Source organism: Scleropages formosus, chromosome 4 (genome assembly GCF_900964775.1).
Source record: "Scleropages formosus chromosome 4, fSclFor1.1, whole genome shotgun sequence".
Taxonomy (NCBI): Eukaryota; Metazoa; Chordata; class Actinopteri; order Osteoglossiformes; family Osteoglossidae; genus Scleropages; species Scleropages formosus.
The window spans coordinates 275010-286900 of record NC_041809.1 but is presented as its reverse complement, the minus strand read 5'-3'; the positions used below and the strand labels follow the sequence as shown (position 1 = coordinate 286900).

The following is an 11891-nucleotide window of genomic DNA, read 5'->3' as shown; positions in this document are numbered from 1 at the left end:
GAGACGCGATGCACTGTCAAACACGTCCCCGCAGCCGAAAAGAAACACCTCCAAAAAGGGCCAGAACCTTCCGCAGCGGCACGTCCAGCTCCCACAGAGGCACCGTGGTGGGCGGTTGGGGGGGGGGGGGGGGGCGGAGTCAGTGCGAGAACCTGGCGTCCTGATTGGGTGCAGCCTGGCACAGATCCAAACTAATCTGAACTAAGTCAGATACACGATGCACAGCTGCTGGGGATCCTAGAAAATATTCCCAGGAAGGATTATGTGACCCTAATCCCAGTTGGTGCACTGGAGCTCAGCTCACGCTGGGGCCGAGATACCGGCCCCCCGCAGCCGTGGCCCCCCGTTCAGGAATCCTGGGCACTACAGCGCACAGCGGGCATGAGCATCAGCACCATCAGAGCCACAGCAGCAGAGGGTCCAAACCTGTCTCAACTGGTTTCAGGGAAAGTGGCAGAACCTTGAGCTCTGGATGACCTTAAATCAGAGCACCAGCGAGGGGCGGCTCTCTAATGTGTTTGTGCGTGTCTGTGTGCGTGTGGGTGGGTCACTGCGGCAGCGGAAACATAATCCACAGATAATCTGGTTGGGACCCGGAGAGCCCAGACATGCAACTCACATGTCCCGCTAAAATGCCCGAGGAGCTGAAAGTGTGTCAGCTGCTGAACATCAGGAGGGAGGTGGGAGAATGAGAGCGGTGCATTGCTGAGACACACAACCTGCACACACACCTTCTCACACACCAGCAGTGAGCCTTGGGCTCAAAATGATGCCTGTGCATTTCTGCAGTTGGACTCTAGAGGGCGCTACAGCACTTACTAATGTAAAACCCACGAGCTCCTGATTAGGGTTTCTCTGTGTATGGGGGGGGCCTGGAGCATATAGTGTACCTGACTGTGACAAACACACACAGAGGCACGTAAACTTACACTGTGATGGCACAGTGAGACCTTCCCCCCACAGCGGGCACAGAACCTGGTGTGGCAGTAGGAGCACCTGTGGCCACAACCTGCAGCAAACTTAGTCCTACAGCAGACAGCACAGGTGGGGGTGTGGTCCCGAGGTGGGCGTGTCCCAGGCAGAGGTGTGTCCTCCGTGGAGGTGTCATCCTCAAACCGTCCCCGCTGCTGCAGATCAATGCTCCCCTTGCGTCTCTCCTGCATTCCCGTGCTGCATGGGAACAGAGAGAGATGTGTGAGTGCAGCGCCACCCTGTGGACAGTAGTACGGTGGCACAGCGAGTAGTGCTGCTGTATCACAGCGCCTGGATGGTGCGAGAGGACGTGGGTTCGATCCCCGTTCAGTCTGTGGGGAGTTTGCATGTTCTCCCTCTATCTGCATGAGATTCCTCCGGGTGCTCTGGTTTCCTCCCATAATCCAAAGACATGCTGTTCAGGTTCCTCCATAGTGTGTGAGTGACACAGAGAGTGTGTTCCACTGATGTATGGATGAGTGACCCATTGTAAGTAGTGTATCTAGCGGTGTAAATAACCATGGTAAATAAGGTGTGGGTTGATAAGACGACACAGAGTTTATTGGAAGTTGCTTTGGACAAAAACATCTGCTAAATAAATAAATGTAGCACTGTGTCAGGACCCCTGGGCAGCTCAGACTTTGTGTGAAAGGTGCTGAATGGGAGCAGCAGGAGGAGTAGTGGGGACAGTGTCTGCCTCATCATCTGAGAGTTTTGGGTTTGACTCTCACTCCCAGTAGTCTAGATGAAGGCACTGTAAGAACACCCTGCTGTATAAATGGCTAAATCAGTGCATGTGCAGCAGCCAGGAGATACGCTGCAGAGCAGCACTCAGTAGAGCTGTGATGGAAGATCTGGAGAAGGTCCTCAAATGTGCTGATGGATCCACAGGAGCAAAGAGCAAATGTGTTCTATCCATAGTGTGTTTACAGTGACACTGTACTGGTGTGGAAGAGGAAGATGGTGAAGAAGCAGGACAGGAGACACATGGACTTCTTTGGAATGTGACAGCATGAACACACAGAAAGACACATAGACGGATACCAGATCAAATCAGAAACTGCGAGTGGAAGCACAGATGACGAGACTGAGGTTCTCACACTTTGGACACATCATGAGAAGGTTGGACTCTGATGACGGAAAAGTTGGATGAAGAAGAAGAGAGCAGCAGCCAGACGGATGGACTTGGTCACAGCGACTCTTTCTCACCCCCTTGCAGAGCTGCTCTTCAGCTGTGGCTTCGACTGCAGTCAGAGCTCCAGACGTGGGTTTGAGGAAAGGGATACGTTGTGTGCATGTTGTGTCACCATGCCAACCACATGTAATCTTCAGCCGCGACATTAACCCAGATGCTCGTTCTTTCCAACATGCCCTGTGGCTCTGCAGGATCAGCAGAGATCAGCTGGACCACCACGGGTCCCGGCGGCGAAGACACGCGCTGCAGAACGAGGGACACATCGTGGGTGAACCCTGGGGCAGCGTGGTCCAACACGTCTTGTGACAAGTGCACTTGGTTCTGTTTGAGCAAGAGGACAAAACACACAGAAATAGGAAGAAGATGCTGGCGGGGACACGATGAAGACCAGCCGAAATGATGGACAAGGACAGTTTGGACAATGTCTATTTTCAGGAGGCCGCCATCCGCTGGGTGACAGAGAGAAGAGAAAGACAGAACTTTCCAGTCACCTGTCCTTCTGTGGGCGGAACTAAAGCATTCAGAGAGCAACGTGATACAGTGCTGTCCATGAGGGCAAAGTCAGAGTAAACAATCCATCAATCAATCAATTTTCACTTTGCTTATGCTGGCAAAGGTTGCTGTGGCAACAGGCTGTGTAGATCAGACCACACCTCCCTTTCTGTACCGCCAGTGTCCAGCTCTTCCTGGGGGTTCGATTCCATTCCAGACTGGATATGGTCTCTTGCTGCCCTCCTGACTCGAGCCAGTGGGAGTTGCTAAACAGTGGGATGTACATGGTATAATGTGGTAAAACTCCAGTTGATACTTCCCATAAGCCTGGCAATTTGCTGTCCAGGACGGGCAGCAGAGAGGAATTTGTTTGGTTCTCAGAGGCTGGTTGGCAATGCCACAACTATCGGGTTGGAGCGAAATGGCTGGGGAATGACCACGCGGTTGGGGTCGCCATCGGGGGGGGGGGGGCTCATGCCGTCAGGACGAGGAGTTTTGCCCAGAAATGCAGGAACCACTCGAAGTTTTTGGGCTTTCCTGGCTAAGGCACACCTTGAAAACCAAGTGAACATCCAGCAGACAGGGGTGGTGGTTCCAGTCTCTGGGGGGGGATGTGTGCTCTAAGCCGGGGGTCACACTTGGAAGGGTGCTGGAAAGGAACAGTGTGAAGTTTGTTGTGGCTACGCAGCAATGGACACTGGAGGGTTGAGGCAGTTTTCAAACGTCGTCAACATGAGCACCGAGACCTCGAGATGGTCGGCGATCGTGAGCCCTGGCAATTTGTATGAGAGGTGCTTCACTCATCCCCTGGACCTGCACTTGTGTCCACATTTTCAGCGTCCAGCTCAGAGCCCAGCTCATTCAGGGCAGATGCTGGACTCCTGGAGAGTCTGTCCGGTCTCCTCTTCTGGTTGTGGTCCTTGTGGAAACAATATCAAGCTTTGAAGGCTCTCCAGACTGGAGATCCCAGGGTTTCATGGCTGCTGTCTGCTCAAGATGTGATCTTTGTGACCTTCGGCAGCACTAGAGCAGGTCACAGTGGAGTGGGATGCAGTTCAGTGGTTGTTGGACATGTGTCACTCAGATGGGTTTGCTCTGAGGAGCTCCTTCCGTCCTTCTTCCACAATAAAGGACAGTGTGAATCACCACAAAGTCTTCACACCTTCTCCTCATGGTGCTCATGGTGAGGTGGGCGGAGTCACGGTGCTAAGCGGGTGCTGCTGGCCTTTTAAAAGCTCATCCCCAGAGCTGCTCCTAATGGGCAGAGCTATTAAAATCCCTGCTGGTTTTAGCTCCGTGTGGAACAACTGTCTCAAACCCTGGGGGGGGAGGTGTCACACAGCTGCTCCTCTCCAGAAGTGACACCCCGGCGCTCATCACTTTGTACCGATATTTAAAAGTCCTCTAGGTTTCGGGCACACCCCCACTCCCCCAAAAAAGACAAGTCGCTGCGTTTGTGTACTTGCACGGTCACCATGGAAACACAGAGACGTCCCACTGTGGACAGCCACATCCTGATCCTTAACCACTGCGCCCCCTGCTGCTGCAGGAGCAAAATGGTGAGATGGGGAGGGGAGACCTGCCGTCCTGCTACTTCAGAAATACGGTGCTGTCCCTAAGGGGACCTTTGAGCCTGTGCTCATGAACAGGGCCATCGGCCCGCCCTTGTTGGGGGGAGGGGGGTCATCTCAGGTGCATCAGTAAGAAGGTGAGTAGGAGCACAAGCAGCAGTGGGGCAGCAGGTGCCACAGTGGTTAGAGATGCAGGTTCAAATCCCCACTTCTGCTGTAGTTCCCAGAGTACTTACCGTGCGTGCGTGCACTGATACAGTAAAACTTACCCTGCTGTAGAAAGAGGTAAACAGCCTGGTGGAAGTAATGTCACTCTGGAGAAAGGCTTCAAATAAATGTAAAGCAATTAAAAGTAGGGAGAGGAGTAAACAGGAGTGTGTGTGTGTGCGCGCGCGTACACACACGCTCTCCAAACTCACCTGAACAAGCAGGTCCTCCGTGCGGCGGCGCGTGACGTCACCAGGAGAGAGTTCACGAGAGGAGCGCTGGAAAGACAGGAAACACCGGCACGCGCTCGTCCGTGTCAGCGGTGGGAGCGGGCGCAAGGTGGCGTGGCCGGTCGCATCAAGATCGCGCCGCCTGCTCTCCGCCCCCTTTGAGCACGTGCGTCGCCCCCCCCAGATCAAACGCGGTGGGGGGCACTGAACTGTCGTGGCTCGATTTCTTCCTCCTCATCATGATAATTCTCGTCTCCCCACCGGTAAAAATGTGTTAACAAGCATCAAATTCACTGCGCACGAGAGAAAGAGACATGATACGCAGTCATGCGGCATGAAAACTTAATATGAAAGAATGTTTCGATCTGAGGGAAAAAAATGAGCGAATCCTTCTGAACCACCTCAGCGGGAAAAGAGTGTCGGTTTGTCCAACAAGAGTCCGTACACTTTATCGCATCCCGTAACCGTACTGTAACCGTACTGTAACCGTACTGTAACTGTAACTGTTTCTTCGAACCGCGTCCTTTCCAATAAATAGATGGTAACGAGGTGCTGCTGTGTTCGTCCAGCAGGTGGCAGCCGGGAATTCAGCGGGAAACTCTGCTTAAGTGGAGAAGTCACGTGGCTCGCAGACCCCGCTCCTACGTCCCGCGTTACTGTGTTTTCGCGGGAAATGTGTTTAACGTAATTGGTTAGCGTTTTGTGACGTACGGGGAATATAAGCGTGTGATTGGCGAAAGAAAGAGCCTGGGGGCGCTAAGCCGGACGCGAAGGCCTGCGAGGGAACGGGGTCCTCGGACCGAGAGCGTTACTTCGCTGTGTGTCGGTGTTCTAATAAAACGTTCGAGATGAACACTGCTTCTGCGTCCTTCTTCGCCCCATCCAAACCCACGGTGCTGCGCGCAACAACAATATTCTCCAAATTCTACACGATTCAGAGGTTCCCCCAGACTCTGTATAGTAAATAAATAGAACACAACACGCGCCTCACTGGCCATGTGAAGCCTAAGTCTCAGTTAACCATAAAAACTGCTCTCTGAGTTTTTTTTAGCCGGTTGTGTCTTTTGAATATTTAAATTATTCAAATGTAATGATTCAGATTCAATCAAGCATCAGTTCGCATCTGCTTCTCGGTCTTTTGGTGGGGTGGAAGGGCCTCCTCGAATGTGAAATACGTAGGAAAGTTCGGAATAAATGTTTGGTGGCTTCAAGTTCACCCGTGACATACATGTATGTATGTATGTATAGACAATTTTCTCGATAAACGCGAGCGTGTTTATGTCTAATAATTTAATGGAGCACCTGCTCGTGTGATGTGGTTTATACCGTGGTATGTGACACCTCGACTGCTCTGGAATCGCTTTGGAGAAAGTGTGTGACTAATGAATACACTCACATGTAAATAAAAATGTGATCTCGTTTGTCAATCCTTCCCAACTACTAGTTTTGCTGATTTTGTGAATCACTGCATATGTCTGACGAAAGATCGTTCTGGAAAACAGTGTGAACACTTTAAAGTGTTCCTGGAAACGCCTCATTTTGTATACAGTACATAAACAAAAAAAAGGTCCCCCATCGACTTTGTTTCCTTGTAGAAATAAAGTATAAAATTGGTTTAAATTAAAACCTCCACAAAAAGTCAGTTACTATTTAGCTGACGTAAGGAATATTCAAACAGACTAACTTATGCACGTGTAAATGCAGTATATATGTTTATGCGCTTCTTTGTTTATATTTATCTCTTTTGTTGGCTAGTTTGAGGCACTCTTTTAATTTACTTCATTGTTCGTCGTGGTTCATAACTCTTGAAATTAATATGCCTCATGACTTTGTTACTAGTGTAAAACATTTAATTTTGGATGTGGTGACACTGGGAGACTGTTCACTAGTGGTGCATATGTGTGTATGATGAGTCTTTTCTCCCCTCGGGCTTTGCTATAGGCTGGACTCTGTACATGCACACTGGAGTGCATCAGCAAGTCTTCTTGTAAGTTATACACGTGTGTGTGGCATCCAATAAAGATTTCGAAGGTGTTGGAAACCAACCCGGACGGACGGGCAGCGTTTGTTATTTTCTGGAGCCCTAGGCTAATGGTCTCGGCGAACCCGACAAGAACGCTCGGTTACACTAGTGTACAGTATGATGTTATACTGTGCCGAACATCAGTTATGGATATAAGTGATTTTATGGTTCCTGGTCGTTTGTACATGTTCTTACCGGCGGTGTTAATAAGAAAACTACTAAAGAAAAAAAACGCCTCATGCTGCTTCCGTTGACCGTCACTCAGTGACGTGTAGTCAGGCGCGCGAGGCGCTCCGCCTCTGTCTCGCGCTGCCCGGTGAGGCTGTGACTGAGGCGAATTTGCTCTCGGAGCGTCTCTATCCTCATATTGCCCGTTTTCGCCGTTCGCAGTAAGTAGAATAAACTATAAGTGCTTCTTCTCGATACCGCGAAGCAGACTGGCTTTGTCTGTGTCACTGACTCTGGTTCATGTCGTGCAACGACGTCCTTAGTTACTCATTTATAATTATATGATTTATTCTCCCGTATCGACTCGAGACACTGATTAATGGTGCGGAATTCCGAACAATTTCCACACACACGTGTGACGATTTTGCAGCGAGGGCGCAGGAAAGCCGAGTAAATGCTTTTCTTTTTTCACTGTGGTCAGTACATAGTCACACGGCAGCGCACTTCTCTGGATGCAGGTCACATGACACGGGGGTGGTCACATGACACGGGGGTGGTCACGTGACTCGGCGCGCTCAATAAATCAGTTTTCATGGTGCCGATGTGTTCTAATACCTGATCGGAACTGGGGGAATGAACTGAAATCACGTGACAATGATTATATCCAAAGCAAAAAAAAAAAAAAAAGAAAACCTGTATTATATATGAATCAAAGTGGTAAACTGGAGCAGAGGGGCAGCAGCAAGGAGGTCAGGGCTCTGAACCACAGCCTGAGCATGTGACCCCGTCCTGTAGCTGTAGTGCTGGTCTTGCGGTGAAACGAAACCTTTGTCACACTGAGATAAGATAAATACTTTATTGATCTCAGGTGGTACGGAGACATACGCACACAGAGAACAAAGCCTTGTGAGAAGGTGCACAGACAGTTTCCCTGTCCTTTCTCATCAGGTGTGTCGCCATGGCTTCGCTGCCCGTGATCGTGGTCCACGGAGGAGCCGGGAATATCCCAAGAGCGCGCGAGAGCATGTCGAGTGCGGGGGTGCGTGAAGCGGCCAAGGCGGGATACGTGTGTCTGCAAGCCGGGGGCAGCGCCATGGATGCCGTCGTCGAGGCAGTGACCCTCCTGGAGAACAATCCAACGTTCAACGCAGGTAGAGCACAAAGAGCGCCGCTTTGTGTCTTAATGTCTTCGGGACAGAACTGGAGTGTAGTATCACAGATGCAGAAGCATCACAGAAAGAAACCACTGCATAGCAGGAGATGAGGGCAGAGTTCCCCTGTGGAAGGACTTGCAGTAAAAAGATGCTCCGCTCCACTGCAGCCTCAGGAGCTGCCATAAACTAAAGTGATAGAGGTTTGCGCAGCATTTGACCAGTGCCGTGCTTTGTCTACTGATGCCACGGCAGTTCTTTCTTTCTTCTTCATGAATGTTGAAATCCTCTTCGTTATATTATTGTTCTAGATAGTTTTAAACTCATATAAATTGACAATCAAATTAGGGGTTAAACCTGGTTATTATAAGAAAACTGCTCTATTATGAGAACAGCATGAATCCTAGAGCTGTGAACAAGAATCACAGCACCCTCCCGTCAATCACCATGCGCTTTATGGGATCTGGTTGGAGACTTCTCCAACCTCCTAGTACCTTATATCACCGGCCCGTTAAAGACAGATGGAGAGAAACAAACAAATTCAGGCCTTTCAAATACTTCTACGGGCCGGTCTATGGGACATAAAATGGAGAATCTTCCCCACAAGTAAACACGTGAGTCTACCCAGATAAGGGAAACCATGGTAAATACTTTGTTAGGACATAGCAGACACAGGCGCAGTCCAGACTGGGTCCTTGCACTCGTTTTCCTTCTTTGGCTCCTTCGCTTTCCTGCAGCGTGTTGGGGCAAAAACACATGTTCCTTGTTCTCTTCTGAGACAAACGTGGCCAGATCCATCACTTGCATCTTTGGATCCATATAAGGCGAAAAGATGACACTGTGGGCTTCTAGAGTGGCGCCGTCTTTAAACCGGGACACGTGACCCACCCCAGCCCACCCCTGTCATGTTGCCAGGTCGCGGTTCTGTGCTCACCCAGAAAGGAACCGTGGAGATGGACGCCATCGTGATGGACGGCCGCACACTGGCCAGTGGAGCAGTGTCTGCTGTAAGGAGGATTGCGAATCCCGTACAGCTTGCCCGGCTCGTCATGGACAAGGTACGTTTTCGCTCAGGGTGCCAGAGAGGGTGCTGTGCCCTCATGCATCATTGTTCGATGTCCAAACAAGGCTGAGTGCCACCCCATATGTGCTGTTGGGGACTTTTTTGGGTCACTGCTCCCACCTCGAGCCCAGGTATAGGTCTCCTCTGTCCCCTGTAGACCAGTCACCTGTGCCTGACAGCTGAAGGAGCGTCGCAGTTCGCCAGGAACATGGGCATCCCGGAGGTGCAAGAGGAGTCTCTGATCACCGAGTACTCAATTATGCGCTGGAGAAAGAATCTGAGCCCTGACGCAAACCCCGTGGAGAGTCACATGTGAGGGGCAAAGTCAGGGGTTGGGGTGGGGGTTGTTTGTGGGGCACTCTCCCACAGTACACAACCTACTGTGGTGATCACTAACGAGACAAGATGCTGGATATCTTTAATGGATGAGTCTGTCAACTCATAGCGAGTAGGAGACAATGTATGGTATTTTTACACGCTTCAACATGTAAGGGTTAGCAGAAATCTGACAGTATAGTAAATTTATATGTTACAGTGTGTCTTTGATCGAAACAAGTGAATAAGTTGAGTGATGACTGTGTTCTGTGCCATTTATTGATTCTCACTTAATGGTAACAGGGACTCTGGAGTTTGTAACAAATTGAGTTACAAACAGACTTCCAGTCCCAGTAGTGCTTGAAAGCTGAGGAGCCAGTGCATTTTAGAGGGACCGTGTGCGTGTGTGTTCCAGGGGGAAGATGGGCACAGTCGGAGCTGTTGCTGTGGACCTGCAGGGCAACATTGCATGTGCCACCTCCACGGGGGGTATGCTCAACAAGATGGAGGGTCGCGTGGGCGACACACCCTGCATTGGTGAGTGCGCCTCGTCATTGTGATCACAACAGGTCAGCAGAGAGCTTTACTTCAACCACAGAGAGTTCCTGCTGCTGTCCACCTGATCCAGGACACTTACCTTGTTCTCTACTATCAGCTCCATGTCTCTTGTACCATCTGGTGGTGATGGGCAGCAGTAACCCCTGAGCCACCTGTTTACATTTCTTTATTTTCTCTTAAGTGACTAACAATTATTTACCCTTTTATACAGCTAGGTAATTTTACTGGAGTAATTTAGACTAAGTACCTTACTCAAGGTGGTGTTTGAACCTGCTACCTTTGGGTTCAAAGGCAGCAACTGTAACCTCCATGCTACTGAACGTCCCTCTTTAAGTGTGCGGCTGTGTGATACGGGTCACCTGGCCCTTTGTCCTGTGCTCCCCCCCCCCGGCCCAGGGTGCGGTGCTTACGCTGACAACAAGCTGGGGGCAGTGTCTCCCACAGGGCATGGAGAAGCAATCATGAAGGTCACTCTGTCCAGACTGATCTTGTTTTACATGGAACAAGGTGTGTGTACAGCAGTTGCACCAAACACCCCATACACCTTTCAGTTACACACACACACGGTGGGTAGTTGACATTTCTTTGCCTTATGACTGCGTTCAAGTGCTGTGTCACTGCATGAGAAGAGCTCTATAAAAATAAATAGAATTGAGTTGTCACCATGGCAATGTTTGTCCTCAGGGAAGTCAGTCAGGGAGGCGGCAGACATGGGCCTGGCCTACATGTGGGACCGTGTTCAGGGACGAGGGGGCGTGGTGGTGGTGGACCCCAAGGGCGAGTGGGTGGCACGGTTCAACAGCCTGCAGATGGCGTGGGCGGCAGCGCAGGGGGGCCAGCTCCACTACGGGATGTATGGTGAGGAGCATTTCACCAGGGACATCCAGGAACAGAAGGAGCCGGAGCCGCAATCCCAGGAGGCACACTCACCTACGCGTTCCACAGACACACACACCGACACACAGTGACCATTAGCAGTGTTTGAAGGTTTTGTTCCACATCAGTTGAGCACTGTGTGTGTCTGTGTATGAGAGAGAGACAGAATGACACTGTAATTTTCATGTGTTAAAATTAGCTTCCAGCGTTCAATCGTTTTGCAGAATTGGCTGTTTCCACTGGAACAGCTCAGGGCACAAACCTTCACTGAGGGTACAGCAACAGGAGCAGCAGAAGGTGGGGACTGAGCCAGTAACCATCTGGTTACATATCCATGACCTTAACCAGTACGCTCCCTGTTGTTACATGATGCCAGTTATTGATGTAGCTTAAATAGGCACTGAACATATACAGTGAAAAGGGAAAGATGAAGACTTAATGAACAGTTACTGGCAATAAATGCTTTTGTGCTGAGTGAGAAAGGGAGAGGTGTACAGTGCTGCTTCAAAGTATATCAACTGCTTGTGTCCCTTAGATGTACCACACAGTCCTTTTTAGTTATTCCATATGTAGCTTTGGAGGAAATTGTTAAACATGGAAGTAGTGCAGGTATATAAATCATGAACTTAAACTAATCATTTATCCTTTTTATTATAACATTTTATGCAAAAATAGTGACTGTCCCCGTAGGGTTCACAGACTTTGTAGCATAATTGTGGTTGGTGTGGTGCAGGTTGCGGAAGTCAGTCTCTGCCACCCACCTTTCTCTACAGATAATACCATAGCATTCATTTTCTTTTGAAACCAGTTACTGTATAATAAAATTATGTTGAAATTGTTTCACCGCAATTGTAAGAGAACGTCTCTGCCATCCATTGTGACGCCGAACACCAGATCGCTGAGCTTCAGGCCTCCTCCTTCCACTAGATCATACCAGTTTGTTTCTTGTGGTCTGGGGAGGGGTCCCATTTGGAGTCCTGTAAATTCAGGTTTTGATGAAGTTGCTACTGTTACCCTCAGTGTGAATGAGGAGAGCAAGGTATTGTGGGTGCTTGATTGGCAGGTCTAAT

The 11891-nt window shown here is 49.9% G+C and overlaps 1 protein-coding gene across 1 annotated transcript; it reads left to right on the top strand.

The window, feature by feature from the left end:
* Nucleotides 1–6980: 6980 nt before the first annotated feature.
* asrgl1 (asparaginase and isoaspartyl peptidase 1) lies at nt 6981–11670 on the top strand. The gene is made up of 7 exons (XM_018740064.2): nt 6981–7079; nt 7807–8009; nt 8925–9067; nt 9230–9384; nt 9803–9924; nt 10342–10452; nt 10630–11670. Exons 2-7 carry the CDS (start codon nt 7817–7819, stop codon nt 10911–10913), a joined length of 1008 nt encoding a protein of 335 aa, XP_018595580.2. The 5' UTR covers nt 6981–7079; nt 7807–7816; the 3' UTR covers nt 10914–11670.
* Nucleotides 11671–11891: the final 221 nt, after the last annotated feature.